The sequence below is a fragment of the Scleropages formosus genome, chromosome 24, assembly GCF_900964775.1.
Source record: "Scleropages formosus chromosome 24, fSclFor1.1, whole genome shotgun sequence".
Lineage (NCBI taxonomy): Eukaryota > Metazoa > Chordata > Actinopteri > Osteoglossiformes > Osteoglossidae > Scleropages > Scleropages formosus.
Window position 1 is genome coordinate 15,571,322 of NC_041829.1, and position 20,710 is coordinate 15,592,031.

The 20,710-nt window shown below is 47.2% G+C and overlaps 1 protein-coding gene across 1 annotated transcript in view; it reads left to right on the top strand.

Moving 5' to 3' along the window:
• Window positions 1–20,710, top strand: part of LOC108939506 (uncharacterized) — a 75,489-nt gene that overhangs the window by 41,566 nt on the left and 13,213 nt on the right. The window contains exons 2-6 of the mRNA XM_018760898.1: window positions 3,106–3,319; window positions 4,562–4,662; window positions 4,972–5,114; window positions 5,687–5,915; window positions 6,879–7,099. Of these exons, the coding sequence (XP_018616414.1) occupies window positions 3,106–3,319; window positions 4,562–4,662; window positions 4,972–5,114; window positions 5,687–5,915; window positions 6,879–7,099 (908 nt within the window). The remainder of the gene's footprint in view (window positions 1–3,105; window positions 3,320–4,561; window positions 4,663–4,971; window positions 5,115–5,686; window positions 5,916–6,878; window positions 7,100–20,710) is intronic.

The window sequence follows — 20,710 nt, forward strand, 5'->3', positions numbered from 1 at the left end:
CATCAGCTGTAGAGTTTTGATCTCAGAAGCCAGAAGACCAGACAGGAGAGCGCTGCAGTAGTCCAAACGGGATGTCACCATGGCCTGGGCCAAGAGCTGTGTAGAGTCTTTTGTTAAAGAGGAACAGATCCTGCAAATGTTATGCAGGATGTATCTGCAGCTCCGACTGGTGGCTTTGACGTGCTGAGAGAAAGACAGACTTGAGTAAATCATCACTCCCAGACTCTTAGCCAAGGAGGCAGGAAAAATGAGTGAGTTGTCCAGTTTCATAGAGATGTTGTAACGTAAGAATGTTAATGTTTTATGTATGTTGTATGTAGGAACCCTAATGTAAGGTATAATAATTACAACACATAGCATAGAAATTAGAGTTCGGTGGTGCAGTACTACAACACAAATAATTTTTGAGAGTGTCATGGTGATAGCGAGGGTTGCAGCAAAGCTTCAGTGTCATTATCAACTATGCGCACAGTGTGGATTTGAGGACTCTGCTTACAAGGGCCTGGAGCCATTATAAAGCAGTCACACATAATGACATATAACCCCCCCTTTCGAAGCAAATGTGCTAGGACATGTAATACAGGCAAAATTATTCTCAGTACTTGACTTAGTAAGTAGTTATTAGCAGATAAATGCAGAGCCATAGTAAAAATGGAAGTATGCATTTCTGGGACGTTTGGTATGTTTAACTTTTACAGAATTACATTTGGGTTTCACACATTCCCGGACAGTTCTTTTTACTGAGAGATTGGACATTAATGCATTCTTAGGATAACTATCTATTTATATACCTAAGTACTTACAATCTATTTTACTTTTACATTCTAAACTATACTAGGCAGCAGGGTGGCACAGCAGGTAGCACTGGCACCTCACAGGGCCTGGGCTGTGTAGCTGAACCTAATTCAAATCTGGTTCTTGGTGTGTGGAGTTTGCATGTTCTCCCCATGTCTGCGTGGGCTTCCTCCGGGTGCTCTGGTTTCCTCCCACAGTCCAAAGGAGAGTGTTTCAGGTGGATTTCTGACTCTAGATTGCTGATAGTGTGTGTGAGGGAATGAGTGAGTGTGTATGATAGCCTGGGATGGACTGGTGTCCCATCCAAGGTGTATCCCACCTCATACTCTGTGTTTCCGGGATTGACTCTGGAAAACCGCAGTCCTGTGCTAGACAAAGTGTTGCTGGAAATGGAAAAAATGTTCAAACCATTCATCCAAGCTCCAGATTTGTGTTTGTAAGCAATGTAAGTTTTTTTCACAGGAGTTAAATCAGACCAGTCTCATCAGGGGTTCCGAGTTAGTTCAGTGGCCCCCTTAGTTAGGGAAGAAAAGTGACATTTGGCCTAAGTCTCTGTTGTTGGTGAGCATCATTTCAAAAATCTGCTTTAATTCTCTCAAATCCTAACTTTATTCTTAATTTCATAGAAGGCTACAGCATGTTCTTCATTTGTGGAATAAAATTTAGTTGAATCCCCTGAAGACCTTAGTTGCCTCTCAGTAGGGATTATGCACGTTTTTCATTTTAACTTCAGTTTTTATAGGAATGGTAACCTGCAAAGAAAAGCCAGTGCAGTCAGGGACTGTGCAAAGTGTTAGCGAGCCGGAGCCTAACCTGGCAACGCAGGGCGTGAGGGAACACACCCAGGACGGGACGCCAGTCCATCACAGGGCACCCCAAGCGGGACTCGAACCTTAGACCCACCAGAGAGCAGGCACAGGCTGAACCCGCCTGCGCTCCCGTGCCCCCCTGTTTCCCCACACACTGATAAATAATTAAGATTAAAAAGAATCAAACCGCTGAAAATATTTTCTCCCTGCAAATTTAGACCATGCTTCCCAAACTTCAATTTTCATCGATTTCATGTTCATTTTTCTTCATAATTTCTGCCATAAAAGTCAACGGTGCAGTTTTTTTCTCGGCATATTAGCACTACTTCTAACCACTAAAAATGGTCTTCATTAGGACGGGACAGAATGAGACTAATCACTTCGAGCTCTGCAGCATGGAAAATATAGATTTAATGAGCAATAACTATCGAATACATTCGTACATGGGGGTAGCTTGATGGTGTTCGCATTGCTAAAACTTGATAATTAACAGATAATGGAGACAAAGTGTTAGCTCCTCTGCCTGGATCCTGATGCCTCGTGCTGAATTACCACTTCACTTTGACCTTAATTAATTTGATATGCAGAGGGAGCGGGAGAGCGAGGGAGAGCGGCGACGAGAGCACATGCCGTTCCTCCTGGAAGCGCGTTTGGCCGGGCCTTGACTGAGCACGCCCGCGATGGGATGCCTCGACAGAAGAGGCCGAGCTCATGCCTGGGGATATTCAACGGATGTCATGGAAAATGCCCCTCATATCCCATCATACCCCTGTATAGGCCACCAACACCAGAGACGCTCACGTTCAGCCAAGAATGGCATAATCTAGCGATTACAATGTTACTTCGCAAGTAACGCGACATTGCAGGAATGTCGCTAATAATCCGATAACCCTTCCCCCACCTTCCTGTTCAGACTGCTTTGTCGGCATTTTAGGTTCGCCACGCCAATGACATAAGGAGCTCACAGACGTGTGTGCATTAATAAATGCACGTCCATCTGTTACAGGAATCCAGCGCAGTAACAGATCTGAACTCGATTACAGGTGCTTTGCACCATTCGGGGCCTTGAAACATCTCCAGTTTCCAAAAGTAACTAATGCAGCGCTACATATTACCTCAGCGCAACTATTTAATTTTGCTGAAGTGCATTTCTAAACTTGCATTGGTACCTGTTTCAAAATGGAACGCTATACTTGTTATATTACGGTGTGTTAAACGTCATTAGAGATTAATTGTCATTTTTGTGAAGATGTATTGAATGAACTGATTTTTAAAACAGCATCGGCACATGTGTGTTATTCTTGCCACGGTTCATTGACAGCTATAACATTATTATTATTATTATTATTATTATTATTATTATTATTCTTTTGTTTTTTAATCGGTTTCCGCCGCTTTCACGAACACACAACGGGTAACGGAAGCCGCAGTGCAGCCGTCGCGGCGCGTTTCGACACCGTCGCGTGACTCCTGGCGTCGTGACGTCACCCTCGCTTCGCAGGGGCGGCGCCAGAGTCTCCACGTGGCCTGTTGTTTACATCGCCCAGAAAAGCTCGGGTGACTCGGGGGAAAAGCGAGATTGTGAAAGCGCTGAGCGCGACCGGGTGGCGCGCGGAGTCCTCGCGACGGCGACGAAGCGGACGGCGGCACGCGTGGCATCGCTGGTCACTCGAACCTGTTTCCATCGCCCTTTTTCCGCTCCATCTGCGGAGGAGGTGAGTGTGTCTGTCTGTGTGTGTGTGTGTGTTTCACCCTTTTGTTCGCCAGAATCATCGTCGTGCGTGTGTGTGTGCGCGTGTGTGCGTGCGCGCGCGTCCCACTGAACGGGTGTTTTCCAGGCGACTCGTCGTGTTCTTCTTGTTTACACAGCTCCCAAGTTCTGGAGAAAATAAAACACATTTTACACACTATAACTGAATCGTGAGCATACTGTAATACTATTTAGCCTTTAAGCATACACACATACACTCAGTACATATATAAAATAATATATATGTTTATATATATTAATTTCTATGTTTAGACGATGAAAGGATATATAAATAATTATATAATGAAAAATTAGTGTTTTAAAATGTCTAGCATTTTCATTTACACAATTTTGCCTTCTTATTTTGGTAGAAAAAAATTTTACGTATGTTGTATTTTTTCATGTATGTTTAAATTATGTTTCAGCCTGTTTGCCTTTTTTAATTTTTTCTTGTTTTTGGGTTCTGTTATGTTTATTCTTTTTCTACTGCCAGCATGTCTGTTTTTGCATGCTGCTTAATCAAGTATGGATACTTCAGCTTGGTGTTTGTTTTGCACTTTTTTATTATTTCAGATTTAATTTCAGAAAATGTTTCAGCTGGGAAGCCGGCTGGTCCACTTTCAGTTTGCTTCTGGTACTGCTCAGTGCAGTGGCAAAAATGGAAGTGTGGACCAGCCATCGGAAGAACCATCATCCCATTCATCAGCTCAACCATCAGCCCCACCATCAGCTCCACCATCAGCCCAATCATCTGTAAAACTCCCATCATGTCAACCTTCACTTGCATCGTCAGTCCAAACTTCAGTCCAACCCTCCAGCAGTCCACCACCCCAATCATCTATCCAACCATCACTTAGTGTTAGCGACTTAATTATGAAACTCAGGTATCAAACATAAATTTTCTGTTGCAGCTCTTGATGAACAGTGCAAAAATTGTACAATTTTATTAGCTGTTAATACCCCATGTGTGAGAACTAACCTTGATGTCATTATGAACATTCAAGACTGTTCATTTTGTAGTTAATTGTTTAAAAAATAACAAAACACTTTTAAGTTACAGACAAATGAATGGCTTATTGGTCTTTAAATGTTTCACTGGAACTTCTTGTTTGTTGATGTGAAATTTCGTCTTGATGTGGATCCAAGAAAAAGCTGATTTGTTTTTTTCTTCTTTTTTTTTCTCCTTTATAATGAATTTCGTTACTAGGACTATTGGTGGACTGAAAAAAGACGACATTTTTTGCAACTTGAGGATTCCCAATCAATTTCAGACTGCAAAGGAGGAAGTCAGCCTGCTGATTGTGACAGGTACTTTCATCCTTCTAAGGACAAATAGCCTCCAAGAGTCACCGTTGATGGTCCACCACATGGAAACAAATGATGTAATGGATGCTGAAGTAAATTTACCAACACACTGGCCATGAAGACACTCCAAAAACTGGTGTTGATGAGACCTGCCTCTGCCAAATTCTCTTTATCTGGTTCTCTTTATGTTTGTGAAGTTCCGTTATTCCTCATAATTTCCCACTGCAGAGCTTTGCTGGTCTTAAATAAGGTCTTAGTGTGTGTTACGGGGCTGCTGGTCTTCTACAGTGAGTATTTTACCGTGTTTTGCAGGTCGTGGAATCTTCTGCATTGATGTCAAGGACTGGAGAGGTGAAGTGTCAGTGCAGAAGCAGAACTGGCAGCTGAAACTGAAACAAGAAGGCCAAAACATCACAAATATCCGCCAGGTTCCCGACCCCATACAAGCCATCACGGTAAAATTGCATTCGGCAGTTCTTCGTAGCACGAGGGTCCTCTGTGATTCGTCGTGTCGAATTTTCACATTTTAAGAGTGTGGAGATCCTGCACAGACCAGTAGTTCCACTAATGTTGCAGTCCCAAGAATAAAAAAATGGACTGAAAACCTCCTTGAACTAAAGGGGTAGAGATGCTCTGGAACAGACTGTGAATAACATAGCTGAAGAAAAGGTGAAGCTGAAGAATTGCAAACTGGGCCTGTGTCAGATCCCCTTATTAAGGAAAAGAAAAGAGAGAAAATCACGTAAAACCGCTGTACTTTGGAGAAGAGCTGTGGCGTCAGCTTCAGGGCGGTTGCGTGCAGCACTCATGAACTTATCGAGTCTGAATGCTCCTTAATTTCAGCAGCCTGTTGTTGAATTTGGTAGGAGAATCAGCATTGGCACGGCCTGTATCCCAAAATATCCCAGTGCCCCCCTTAGTGCAAGGGCCTGGCTTTACTGTGACTCTCTGAGACTCTGGATCTCCAATGGGACTGAAGCACCTAAGGATGCAAAAGCAATGACACCTCCTACTTTGTCTTTTGCAGACCAAGGCCGACCATCTGTGGAATCATGTCAAACGCAGCGGAGCGTCTGTACGGAGGTCCCTCTTCCTGCCCAGAGTGCTCTTCCTTTCCGCAAACTGCCAGCTGGACGGAGAGCTGAGGCAGAGGAGGGAGCTGGTATCTCACGGCAGCTTGGACGCCTTCGTGTGCTCCCTCAAAGAAGGCTACGTGGCCTGGATGTCAGATGCTCTGACTCCTTCCTGGCTCTCTGGTGAGTGCGGTCACTTTGTTGTGACAGTTGATTATTACCGCTTAATGGGCTGACTGTCGGGGGACAGCTGGAAGCGTCGCGGTTGGAGCTGCTACCTTTGGATCCTAAGCTTAGAGGTTCAAATCCCACCACAAACTGTAGTACCCTCGAGCAAGGTACTTACCCTAAATTACTCCAGTAAAAGAACCTAGCAGTGTAACTGTATCCATTATGCAATTTGCTAAATAATGGGTAAACACAGTTGGTCGTGTGATTTACACTGGTTCATACTGTGGTATGTGACAAATTGACTCTACTCTAGAATCACACATCAGCATCCAGTTAGAATCTTTCCTTCTCCTTTTCTCTGAGATGTTCATCTCTGTGGAGAAAAACATCAGCTAAATGAATAAATGTAAATGTCAATAATTGTAACTTAATGTAAGTTGCCTTGGAGAAAAATGTCAGATAAATGCAAAGGTGGAGTCAGAAAGTGACCGGTTCAGCATCCAGGAATCCTACTGCATATCTAGTTTTTGAGCCAGAAAGTGAAGGTTTAAAAATGGATGGTTTTTTTATTTTTAATTTTTCACTCAGGACAGATGTAACTGCAGGTCATGCTAGTTTTTGTTACAGCACGGCTCACGTAACGTAATATCTCAGAATTTTAATTGGCAAAGTTCAACTCATGGGGGGTGCAGTGGCGCAGTGGATTGGACCAAATCCTGCTCTCCAATGGGTCTGGGGTTCGAGTCCCACTTGGGGTGCCTTGTGATGGACTGGCGTCCCGTCCTGGGTGTGTCCCCTCCCTCCAGCCTTGCGCCCTGTGTTGCCGGGTTAGGCTCCGGTTCACCATGACCCTGCTTGGGACAAGCGGTTTTGGACTGTGTGTGTGTGTGTGTGAGGGAGAGTTCAAATCATGTCAACCTACACGCACCATCAAGAAGTTTTTCTCCTGATTTGTATGACTGAATAAAATTACAGGTCACCTCTCATACAGACAGTTGAGGGGTGTGAGGGAGACGCTCCGGAGGACGGGCACCTGGGACTTGGTCCGGCTGTGCGGCGGCGAGCAGCTCAAGGGAGATTACCAGGGCTGCCAGTACATTGCGTTGGACCGCCAAGAGACGGAGGAGCTGGAGTTCTCCGGGGACCGGGCCCTGTGGATGGGCTCGCTTTGGACGCTGCTGGGGCACTCTCCGCAGGTGAGCGGGCCACACAGGTGTGCGCATGAGGAGAAGTACACACACAGGGCAGCTGGGGTTCATAACAAAGCAGCACAGTGATTAGCACTGCTCCCTTTGGATCTGAAGGTCATGGGCTTGAGTCCCTCCAACTGCTGTAGTGTCATGGAGCAAGGTACGTACCCTGAATTGCTCCAGTAAACAATCCTCAGCTGTATAAACAGGTAAAGAACTGTAGGTAACTGAACATTGTAAGTTGCTTTGGAGGAAAGCATCGGCGAAATGAATAAATATGAGAAACCTGATAGGGTGTAAGGGGAGCACGGTGGCGCAGTGGGTTTGGCCGGGTCCTGCTCTCCGTTGGGTCTGGGGTTCGAGTCCCGCTTGGGGTGCCTTGTGACAGACTGGCATCTTGTCGTGGGTGTGTCCCCTCCCCCTCCAACCTTATGCCCTGTGTTGCCGGGTTAGGCTCCGGTTCACTGCGACCCCTGCTTGAGATAAGCGGTTTTAGTCGGTGTGTGTGATACAGTGTGAAGTGATTACACGTGCTCTCGTTTGTGAGTCGATCCGGTTTCTCATGAGACTTTAGCCAGAGTGCTTAAGAAGCGATCTCAAAATATGTTCAGGTGCTGCAGGGAGAAATATACACAAGTACAAGAATGTAACGCCGAGGCCGGGCTGCAACAGCGGTGCGCGGAGGCGGAAATATGAGCCGGAGCTTCGTCGTTCGCTCCGGCCCGTCCCGCATGGTGTCCAATAATCTGAGGATGAAGCCTTGAGTGAATTTGTAACAAAGTCTCGATGATAATAATGTCTATAACAGCGGAATGGGGTAAATCTGCTGTACTAAGTTTACGGGGCGGCGGGGGGCGTCGGGAACCCCTGGCCTGCGCTTCTGCTCCGAAGGCTCCGATCAGCCTCAGTTACACAGCCGCTCCCCAGGGGCGTGACGCCGGTCAGTCCCACGCCATAGGCGAAGCCGGTTCTTCCCATCGAACCCCTGACCGGCGCTAATAAATTACCTGCAAGTCCTGCAGAACAATAAGAGAAAAGTGGGGGCCATCCATTTCAGCGCCATTTACAAGGAATCAATATCAATACTTAATGCAATACCGGTGAAAAATGATACCACGGGCACGGGGAAGCGCAGACGAAAGACCTCGCGGCGCTCCGAGCTCCGCGTATCGGCGTTTGCCCGTGCGTGTCCGTGTGCATTGCGTGCAAACTGAAAACAGCATTCGCGCGACGCGTTGCCCGTTTACCCTTCCGCCTTTGGCTCCGGAACGAGCCGGCGCCGGTATGCAAAGCACATCCGGAAACATTCCGATCTTGCGACTGGTGCGGCGTCGAGAGTGTGACGCATTAATCCGGCGTGTTTTAGGGAGCCGGCGTAGTATCGTTCCGCGGAGCAGCCGACGAGGCGCGGCCCGGCTCCCGCTTTCTCACGCAGGCCGCGCGGGCTGGGAGGTCCGGGTCCGACGGCCCCGGCCAGCAGATGGCACTGCGACCAAGTCTGAGGGAGTCCGGGGATCGGACCGCGGAAGCTCCGGGTCTCTTCCCTCCGGAGTGCAGCGGAGGGCGAGGGTGTCGATGACGCCGGAGCTCGCCGTCGGTCCCCGGCTACGCACGTAGCCCTTTCCCCACCGTGGCCGTCAGATCCGACGCTCCTTCCCGGACGCTCCCGTCGGGTGGCAAACGGGCGCATCTTTTCCCCACCTCTTCATCACATTTCGGGGCCCTGCGAATACGCTTATGATTTTAAAAGCCCTTTTCTGAATAATCTCAAGGTTAATACCACCAATTAGTCCGTAAAGGGTGGAGTGTTTCTGTACTGATGGCCGGGGTGTCAGATTCCGGGGCGTGACTTGCGGAGGGAGGTCTGCGGAGGGGTGATGAGTGTTTATGAGACTGGATAGAGAGCTCCGGATAAAGCCCGGCGATATTGTTACTGACGCGCATAGTCGTGTCGCAAATCCCTCGGGAGCCGTCGCAGGCGCTGTGAGAGAATGTTGGCGGCTATTCGGCGTCGCGCCTTTGAATCCGCTGGCCCAGTTGCATTGTGTTTTCGCAACTGGGAACGGGCGGCAGGGCAAGTTTTACCGGCACGATACCTCGGGCCGAGGCGGAGTCGCCGGCCTCGAAGCTGGCGCGCGTTCCAGCGGCCCTTATTGGGAGAAGCCGTGCGCTGACCTACATAGAGGAAAGGCTCCACGTGACGTTCCCCTTGTCCGGAGCGTCCGTTCGGCTTCGCTTCTGCTTGCTGGCGGCCGGGGATGTTTTTCGAGGTTGAGGTGTTGCGTGAATCGCCGCCCGTACCACCGAGCATCGTTTGCAAAGCAATTTCTTTGGCCTTGGCGATAGAAAACACACCAGTTTAATTCTGCTCTCCATCTCAACGTGGGTGGATTCTGCTTTCCGGACCCTACGTTCTTTAGGATGGTGTTAACCGCCGACAGCAGTAGTTAACTTGGGGTTTGAAAATCCGAATGAAAAAACGTGGAGATCGAAGGTGGTTTGGCTACACGGTTTGCTCTGGGGAAAGAGATTAAATATAAGATGGTTAGAGTCACAGATTTATCCCCCGGCAAGATCCACTGTGGGCATTTCTGTCAACCTGATGCAAACATGAGACGCGTGTCATAAATAGGCTGGAATGAATAATGTTCCCGTGCATCAGTTTTTTTCACGCCCGGGTGAACTGTATGAAAAAGAATATTATTCTTTAATAAGCATGAAGAGATTTCTTTAATTAAGATATAGGGCACATTTCTTCAAACGGCGCAGGGCAGGGTGAGAGTGCATCTTTGAGTTCCTATGCTTTCGGACGTAGCAGACGTAAAACAGATATAATAATATATGATAATAATATATAATAAATTGTCCTGGCCCAAGAGAGAAAAATCTCCGCAGCGGGACACCCAGCGCACAATTCTCACAAAGCTCTCAGTTTCCGAAGAGGAACAAATAAACCCAAGAGAACAGCAGCGTCCATTCATTTATTCATTTGTTATAAGTAACCGCTCGTCCGCTGCAGAGTGGTGTTCGTCCAGAGCCTATCCCGGAAACTCAGGACGCAAGGTAGGGTGCGCCTTGGACTGTATGCTACTCCGTCGCAGTGCGATCGTGCAGACGCACCCAAAAACACGTCTGCTGCCTAATCCGGAGTCCTGACGTACCGCCCTGCGAATAAATATGCTCTGACTAGAAGTTGTTAAAGGCACCTGTTAAAGAGCTGCATCCTGAGGTTTGCTGGTTCGACTCCCAGTCCAGGTACGTATGTATGTGCCGTTGTAACCTTAAGGGAGGTGCTTGATCGCTGTTGTTTCAGCAAGATGTGTGGAGTGTAGTAGAACTAATAGTAACCTGCAGGAATAATACTAATGGTAATCTGGGTGATCATCCTCAGAATATGCGTGAATCTGATGCAATTAATGATTGACTGCATATGACAGCAAAGCCTTGGGATTCATTCATTCTCTCCTTCAAAATGATACAAATTCAGTGTGCGTCAAATATTTTCTCTTTAGACCGATTTGGATTTTTTTCTTCACCGTTTCAAACTGGCCCCTTTTCTTTTTTTTCTTTTTTTTTTTTCCGGTTTGAAAAGGTGGTTAGTCGTCCTTTCAATTCCGCTAATGTTCGACACCGGCTGGGCTGTATTTCCATGGCAACGGCGTACTCGTCACAATTAGGTGTAACGCGCCGAATGACGGCTACTACAAAACGCGGAAGAAGACCCTTACGTACGAAAAGACTGTCTGCCCACTTAGACGAGGGATAAATATCCCGGGAAATGTAGTAGTGGGCTGAAATCTTACGTGCCGAGTTCCAGCCACGGGATGCGAATGTGGAATATGTGATTCGGATGGCGTGCGGTAGCGATCAGAGAGACGCTGAAGTGTCAGAATATTGTTTTCAGACTCGGGCTTTCAGAGCGCTTGCCAGGGCAGGCCCATAAATTGCCAGCCCCCAGCCCCCTCACCTGCCTCCCCTCCCTTGTTCCTCTCCGCCGAATTGATGAGTTTTCAGGTTTTCAGATCACTTCCATTAACATTAGCATGCCAAGCGCTAATTACTCGCTCGGCACTCGTGGGGCGGCCCGGTGCACCGGCGCCGCACGCTTGCAAGGCGCCCGCTAACCGAACGTGGTTAATTACATAAGAAGATAATTACACGTGAACGCGCTGGTATCCAAAGGCAGCTATCCGGCCCGCTCGCTGTTTTAATTGGCCCCTGGCTGGGGTTTCGGTGTGTTTATTTTAGAGGGAGCCTATTAATTGATTTAACTAATGAAGTAAATATGCCGGATATTCTTTCCAGGCAGAGTGGAAGCAGGCCAGCCTGGATACTGTTCATGTGAACCCAGATGTCCCAGTGGCCTTTTTTGTATGATCTCCCAGTCGTTTTGCACAGATGCTAACCACACGCTGAAATTTACGCTGTTTGTTGAACGCATTTGACTCGATGCTCTCTCCTGCCTTCGTTCTGCGGGAGCTAGGAGGGAAAAATCTGTGAAAAAAAGTCGGTCTGGCAAAATTTTCTTCGTAGTCTAGTTGATCACTTTTTAACGCGGGTGCAGGCGGATTGTGGACGTTCTCGCGAGATGCGTGCGTTCATTATGAAGATTGCGAAGAACAGTGGATTGACACGTTTTTGCCCTATAAAAGCAACGTGCACTGTATATAATTGAGTACCGCGCATTTATTTTATACGGTCGGGCCTGAAATCACCCATTGAACAGGGTATCTCCTCCTCAATCCAACCTATACACAATCACTTTCTTATCACCCCCATAAAAATCATAGCGGCCAGATTCATTTATCAATATTTCATGCTCTGTGGCAAATGACCCAGCTTAAATTTGAGTTTAATATAGAGCAGCTGTCAAACCAAAGGATACTTAGTGTGTTTCTGAGTGGCTGAAGTCAAGGGGAAGGGCAGGCAGAGGTCAGAGGTCAGTGGTCCCTTAGGGATGCCCCGTTACACGTAGCCGAACGTGCACGGTGAAAAAGGGTATGGGAGGGCGGTCTTTGGAACAGCAGAACGGTTGGTCCCTGTGGGGCCATGCAGCTGGTGGGGGATGGGGTTAGAGCCCACGAGACCCCCGGCATACAGTCCTCCAGATGCCGTGTGCTCAATAACGGGTCCTGGTGGACAGGAGCCCGGGATACGGTTGAGTCCCATTTTGACCCACAGGGATCCGCTGTGTTAAAACATGATATGTTATTTTCTGGAAAATATTTGTAAATGGAGGCAATATGGCTCGCCATTACGCGCCATCTTTTCCTTGATCTTTCAGAGGGAAACGTGACACCGGTTTCGTGTTTTAAGAGGCCCCAGGTGTGTCTCTTGCGTAACGCGCCTGTCACATTGGACCACACTGATGCCGCGTTCTCCCCATCTCCAGTTATGAAAACCTTAAATCACCCTGTATTTTGAAATTAACCTTTGTCGCGTTGATGTATTAAATATTTAAAAAAAAATGGGCGTGCTGCTCTTTCGTGTAAGTTAAGTTTTAAAATGCAAAATGCGATAGAAATGGTTATGAAATCTCTTCCCAAAGGCAAGAACACAGGTAGAAAACGAGACATGTTCCTGTTCGAGTGGAAATGCAGCTGTTAAATTTCCTGGAAAGGGGAATAAATATTAAACATGTGGTGTTTCTGGGACAAGCACTTTTAGATAATAAATTGATGTTTCGATTAGATGGTCTTCTTGCACAGCCACTCGGGAAACTAATCTGCCACACGAAACCAAATATTACAAAGGCGTGCATGAAAAAACGGGTTCATTGATTCCCCCCCCCCCCCCCCCCCCCCCTTTTCTTTGTAATAGTGCATAAAAGTGAGCCATTATGATCCATGCATTTGCACAGGACACGAGATCAAACGCAAAGTGACAAGAGTGACCCTCCATCTAAAGCAGCATGTACCGTAGTGGTGGCCCTGCTGTTGTACCTTTGAGAGCGGTACATTTCCAGAATTGCTGTAGTGAAATATATTCAGTTATGTGAATGAGGGGAAGGGTCGTCAAAAGTTGCTTTCGTCGAAAGTTTCACTAACAGACTAATACTGTTAACTCTTATTTAGCTGACACGTTTGTCATTTGCAATGTTAAGGTTTGTACGTTGAGCTGATTATCCATTAATGCAACTGGGTGTTTTTACTGGAGTATTTCATGGTAAGTACCTTGGTCAAGGGAACTGCAGCAGGAGCAGAGATTTGAACCCGACTTGTTTCATTGCAACCTGTCAGCTCTGACCATTTACGCAACCTGCTGCCCCGAGATAAAGTTGAAATTTTAAAATTTGTAAAATGACATCTGAGTCGAGCGGCACGGTGGCACAGCGAGTAGCGCTGCTGTCTCACGGCATCTTGGTGGTGTGAAAGGACGTGGGTTCGATCCCCGCTCAGTCTGCGTGGGTTTCCTCCAGATGCTCTGGTTTCCTCCCACACTCCAATGACATGCTGTTCAGGTTCACCCATAGTGTGTGTGTGTTCCACTGATGTATGGATGAGTGACCCAGTGGAAGTAGTGTATCTAGCAGTGTAAAGCTTCCAGTGCTCTGGTTTCCTCCCACACTCCAATGACATGCTGTTCAGGTTCCTCCATAGTGTGTGAGTGACAGAGAGAGAGCGTGTGTGTTCCGCTGATGTATGGATGAATGACCCAGTGTAAGTAGTGTATCTAGCAGCTTAAGTCACCTTGGTGAATAAGGTGTGTGGGCTAGTAACACTACATAGAGTTCATTGGAAGTCGCTTTGGAGAAAAGCATCTTCTAAATAAATAAATGTAAATGAGTCGACTGGAACGTTCTGGAGAATTTTGTATGTGGATCCACAGATTAGACAGCACACACAAAAAAACTGCTGTTTTACTCCATTCAGCCTGACTTTGGTGCCTTGTGTATGGAGACAAGGGCTCCAGCTCCTTAAAGAAAAGCCACTAATAGCCACATCGGTGCTGCTGGCCAGAACACGCCTTTACTGTTTGTTTTGGGAGGACGAGCAACTGTAACATTCTCAGACCTGCACTAAGGGTGAAGTACCGAAAATAAGGAGTGTTGCGGCACTTAATTATGCAGCATGTTTGGCGTGTTCATTTTGCAAATACACGGGACTGAGGCTGTAAGTAGCAGCTGCTCGGGGAGGTTTGAGTGTGCCGGGGAAATCCGATAGCCCCCCCGGGCGCGCTTCAAGCCCGTGAATGAGATGCATCTTTGATTCGTAACTCCTGAACGGACAGAGGGGCGAGGAGGTCGGCTCGCCCCGGGTGGGGCCGGACCTGTCGCTGGGACCTCACGCGAGATGGATTTCCATGTAACGTGTGAGTTGCCGCTGCCTCTGCGCTGTTGTGTTTCCACTTCTGAAGTTGCGTCGGGAGGTCATTTCTCTGAAGGCAATGCAGCTGAGTTCTGTGGTCAGGAGCTCATGACGGCCTACTTTGAGATAGGCAGCCGTGGGTCCGGATACCGACCCTAGCCTCCGCTGCGTCTCAGACTTGCCAGTATTTTGTTCTTGACATTCCCACACAGGTCCCCTGTAATAGTAGAATGCCCAGGACATGTGGTACTGGGATTGCCAGTGATTTATTTTTCTCCCCTTCTTTCCAATGGGAGCCTTTTGTTTTCCTCTCCTCAGGTGCCAGATGCCTTATCCCAATAGTTAGCAATAACTGCTGCTACTCTGTGCTGTATGCTTACCATCTTTTTTGTTGTATTGTGGAGTTTGTTCAGCACTGTCAGTCAGCTTTGTGAGAAGTCTATAAAAAGAAATTGAATTAAAAACAATTTAATTCTCTTTGAAGACCGGTAAATTCAACGGCAGCCTTTGGAAGAAGAAGTTCTGTAACAACTGCTTTGCTTTGTAATTTGCTTCGCCGTTGGCTGGGCTCAGGGAGTTGCAATTAATGTCACCCAACCCCAAAATTGTGAATGAAACACGCTATGGAACCAAATCAGGCTATGATTAATTAATCGTGGGTTTTTATTCTCGGAGCGTTGCATTTGCATTTATTATCAATGGGACGAGAAGTAATCAGCAATGAGGGCTGGCGGGGCGTTCCCAGACATGCATCCCTGAGCCAGACATTGGTCCTGTGCGGCCCGTGTGCGTGTGGTATGTAAGACCGCTTTGCCTGACAACCGCGAGGCCCACCCATGACGGCTCAGTTATATTAAATGCTGGTGAATGAAACTAGGCACCAGAAAATAGCCGTATCAAAGCCGAACTCTCTCAGGTTGGGCCCGGTTTCATCCTAGCTGCCCGACCGTAGGTGACTGTCGTTGAGTTGGTCCGAGTCATGGTTGAGATTCGGGTGGTCGTTGATTCATTTGTTGCAAAGGCTATCCGGCTGTCTCGGATCCTTCTGCCGATTTCATTGACGCTCGACTCTGTTGTCACCTAACAGCGTAGTGGTTTCAGCTGCTACTGTTGGATGCAAATGTTACGGGTTCAGATCCAACCTCCACCTGCACTACCCTTGAGCAAGGTACTCACCCGATCTTCTGAACCGCCTGTCCCATACGGGGTCACGGGGAACCGAAGCCTACCCGGCAACACAGGGCGTAAGGCCAGAGGGGGAGGGGACACACCCAGGACGGGACGCCAGTCCGTCGCAAGGCACCCCAAGTGGGACTCGAACCCCAGACCCACTGGAAAGTAGGACCCAGTCCAACCCACTGCGCCACCGCACCCCCTCCCCTTGAGCAAGGTATTTGCTGTAAAATTACCCAGCTGTATAAATGGATAAATAATTATACGTAGCTTAACAGTAAGTTGCTTTGGAGAAAAGTGTCGGCTACCTGACTAATGTAGTTTTCTTGAGACGCCCAGATACCGTCCCTCCATCTCCATTACTCCCCCTTTGGCATTTTACTTTGATGAGCCTCAAGTGGCTGACAAGAACAGAGTCCGTTATCCAAATCTGGGCGCTGGAGAGTCGGGAGGTCACGCTGCTTCCCCTCTCCGATCTCGGAGGATGCCGGGGTGGGATACGGCAGCTCCAGCAGTGTACCCGTAGGAGGCGCCGTTTCCTACTTCCGTGTCTCGATGAACTATAAAGTACGTGACACTCGTGAACTGGACTCGAGCTGGCTTAAGCCAGTTGGGGAAGAAGAAAAGCCGTCTGGTCGTGAATGTTCAAATAGAAGCGCCGAAGAAGTCTGGTCTGCGGAGAGATGGTTGGGGCTTCCCAGTCGGGCCGTTCGCCGCGTCTGTCTTCCATGACCTTGTCTTTGTCTTTGAGCACCGAGAAGGACAGTGATGAGTCAGGCGGGCCTCCCTCCGGAGCGGCCAGCGCGCCGGTAGACTGTCTGCCTCCAGTCTGCGAACCTGAATCGGCGCTGCGGGTTCGAGTGGCTGGAGAGAGACGGAGGGAGAGAGAGCGGCCCGGCACGCCGGCGCTGGTCCGGTGTCACGTCTGTCTGTCGGCTGACAATTAAATGTGGCACCTCAAGCAGATCAATTTAATTTCACTAGAGGATTTCTTTTCTTCCTTTCGTCCTCCTCCCCCCTTCTGCTCTGACTGAGAGCAGGCCACATCCCCTCGCTCCGGGGAGACGGAGAGGATCGCGGTGTCTTTCCTTCGTCCCCGGATCATTACCGCTCCCGGAGGAAGACTCTGGACACCCGCAAAGACGCTGCACAGAAATTAAACACCGTAATAAAATGGTACTTGAAATATCAACATCCTGGGCCTAATCAGAGCAGCCTAATGGGCCATAATTGCACGTCTTAAATGTGCCGCTCAGGTTCCTTCTGCTGTAACTTGACTACGCATCTCTTTGTGCTGATACAAGGGGAACAGTGCAGTAAAGTAAAATGTGGTTAATTTGCTATAAGATCTATAAGACATATAATACAGAGAGTTACTTGCATCTGGCAGACAAGTTGCAGTTCACCTCAGGGGCAGCAGGTGGCGCGGTAGTTAAAGGTGCTGTTTTGCCATCAAATTACAGCAGATTTGAATCCGGATTCAAATTTGATGTGTAATTCGATGGCAAAACAGCACCTTTCATGTTTCCGAATATGAAATTACCCAGCTGTTTAAATGAGTCCCAAGCAGCTTAGCGCACGAAATTTGTTTGGGTACTTACAACACGTGCGACCTTCCACGACCGTCCCATCAACCTTACTATATTATTTTCGACTCCCGAAATTCTACGACGTCCGCTCCGCCCGCTGTGCGATACCATCGGCCCGTTGCGCTGCCACGAGACACCCGAATTTCTTATCGACTGTGCGTCTGTCAGATTCCATTTAATTTGCTTTTTATTTTGAACAACTAGAAAGTGAAAAAATGAGTGTTCTGGTGGTGCTGAAAAGGAAAGGCAAAAGAAAACAGATTCGGAAATGAAAATTAAAATAATACTGCAGCATGAAAATCTATAATATTTTATTTATATTACTGTTGTTATTCTATTTTAATGCCGTTTTAACATAGGATGCTTAGCTCAGGTGCTCAGCTTGCGGTGCTAACGATGCCAAGGTTGCTGGTTCGAACCCTGCAGGAGCTAATGTGTTACGGGCTGCCTGATTGTGTAGTGGTTAAAGCTGCTGCATTTGGACCCAACGGTTGAGGTTTCAAACTCCCCCTCCTGCTGTAGTACCCTTGAGTAAGGTACTTACCCTAAGCTGCTCCACTGAAATTACCCTGCTGTGTAAAAGGGTAAATAATCGTAGGTACCTTAACTTCATAAGTTGCTTTCAGATAAATGTAACGTGCATAATGTGCGAAATTACTGAAAAAATACAAATTCTAGTTATGCAACATACCAATAATACTTCTTAACTGTTTATGTATTCCGATGCTTTATATAATAATACAGCATAAAGGGATTTACGACATACGATGCGATGGAATCACGACGAGGTCTTTGGATCGAAACCCAGTCGTAATGTGAGGACTACCTGTACTGTAAGTTACGGGAGAAAAGCCCCGGCTATAAATTTGAGTTTTCACAAAACTAAACATTGGCAGGGAACTATCGACAGCTGTCAGCTGCGATCCGTCTACATTAACCTTCACGCACAGGCGTACGATGTGTTCTGGAACCCCCACCACCACCACCACCGGTCTTTTGTCCAAAAGTGTCCCAACTGGGGGAGTCATCAAATGCAAACGCTCCAGTGGACCTTATGCCCAGCCGGAAAGTCTAGTACTTTCAACTATTGAATAATAATAATAATAATAATGATATCTGATTCTGTCCAGATTTCATGCAGCCCCATCTAGTTTGTTTTATTTACTGCCACCACGACTCAGTCTACTACCCTCCTTCAGGGGTGGTTCAAGACTAGAAATGGGCTCGGTGAGCTGTGGCGTGCTTGGAATTGAGAGGAAAAGGGTCCTGGGCAAGTTACATTAACTGCCTTTGCTTTTAATTCATCTAATTGCACACGACGGGGTGGCCTGTGTTGGGGGGGCACCATTTTCTGGCTGCGCGTCGCAGGCTTCGCGGAGATGATGCCTGGGCTTTTATACGTATTTTTTTATGTCCTTTCGTCGGTTCTTTTATTCAGGAGGGAGGAAAAAAAAAAAAAAAAAAAAAAAGGTTAGAGCCATTTGCAGCAGCGAGTGAGGAAAATAATTCTCAGCAAGAACACAATGTACTTGTTTGAATTACCTTTTCCCCCATGTGGAAAACCATTAAAGGGGGTGCTAATCTGATCCGAAATGTAAAAATAAAAAATCCCTCAGCTTCTCTTTATAGTGGTTTACCCCTCGTAACAGTTTTTCATAGGACGGAGCGGTATTATTCCATTAGACGCTGATATTTATTTAGTGGGTTGAAAGCACCGGAGGGGGAAGCTACAATATTTAAACTAATGTGCTTTCACTCTCAATGCAGTCGGCATTTAGCCGTTTAGCAGGCATGCCGAAGAATATGATTTTAATCACGGCCTTAATAACTTGCTAGTTGACTGGATTTAAAAAATAGATAAATAGTGTATAAATAGGGCTGCCCGGCTTATTTTGTCTGTGGTTTTCTTCACTTCTTCCAGGCTTCCTGAGTTAAATAGTCTCCCGGCGTCCGAAAAAGCAATTTCTGCGCGACGCTGGAATACTTGTCATCTCTGCGACTCTCGAGAAAGGGTTACACGTTGTTCGGTGTGCGCGCCGCCCTCGAGAGCAGGCGGATTTGTAGATTTCGAGTCTTTGCGAGCGCGGGATCCGTCGTTACACCTTCGAGAACGTCGTCGCCGCGTCAGAGCGGTACGAATACGCGCGTCGTGTCGCGTTCTGCGTGCGCTCGCGCGCACACTTCAGGGTGGAATGACGGAAAGGCCTCTCGCGTGGAATATGGTCGCAGAAGTTAACGTGAACAGAATGAGACATACATATTAACATAATGTTTTATTGATCATCGTGTTTTTTCCTAATGACATTTTAAGCAAATAGGGGACTGCTAGTTTTTTAGGTCTTCTTTCCATTTAGCCTGTTCATTCCTGGGCCGACAACCTGTCCAGTTTTAAACATCCCTGGGACGGCTGGTAGCGTGGTGGTTAGCGCTACTGCCTTTGGACCCAAAGGTTGCAGGTTTGAGCCTTAGCTCTGGCTGTAGTACCCTTGAGCAAGGTACTTATCTTAAAATTGCTCTAGTAGAATTACCCCATAAATGGGTTAATAATTGTAACCTTAAGATTGTAAGTTGCTTTGGAGAAAAGCCTCAACTAAAATGAATCAATGTGAACAGTTTGGAGTTGCAATAGATGAATATGGTACAGGCAGTAAATCAGTGCTGTCTGAAAATATGTGAACCCTATAGAGATGGTCATTATTCTTCTATAAAATATTTTTATTTACACACCTGACTCTACTTACCTACTTGGTTTAACCAATACAACTTGGGCTTCACTTATTTTTACACCTGTACTAGTTGTGTGTTTCTACTACGCACGATTTCCTCTAAAGCAACATAAGTAATTGCTCATTACACACCTGTTATGTCCCATGAGGAGCAGTGATTCTTATTAAATTACCATTGTGTGGTAAAAATGAAGGGACACAAGGGCCCTCACATACTTTCAAGCAGCACCGTATATTTTGTGTTGGGCAGAAACGAAGAAAAACTCTTTTGATGCATCTGAAGTTTTAAGGGTGTAATAAAATGATGTCTTGATGACATTTGGACTGTTAGTCATCATCTGGCTGCCCTGTTATAGGATTTAAGAGTACCCGCATTTAAAAGTACTTTATAAATATTCTTCCAAATGAGTCACAACTGCTGTCGCCTAGAAACCATCTTCGGCATTAACTCTGAATTCATAGTGATGTTAAAACACAGCGTAATGAAATGCACGTCATCTCATAGTGTTCAAGAGCGTATCACGCAGCTGTGTACAGACCCGCTGCGACTGGCTAATCGTAAGCTCTCCCTCGAACCCGTGGCTCGCCCGTGCACGTCTCCCCGGCCGATGCTCTTTCCGATTGCCCCCCTTTTACGCAGAGAGGGCTGCGGCGTGCAAGAGCGGGGCCGTTCGCTTCATCCGGGCACCCCGGGCCCCTGGACGCCACGGCCGGGCGGCCGATGGAAATAAAAGGGAAATCGATGGGGGATCATTAAAACGGCGGGCGGCGGTGGCGACAGCAAAGCTTAATTACCGTTTCAGAGGCGTTTGCTTTAATTGG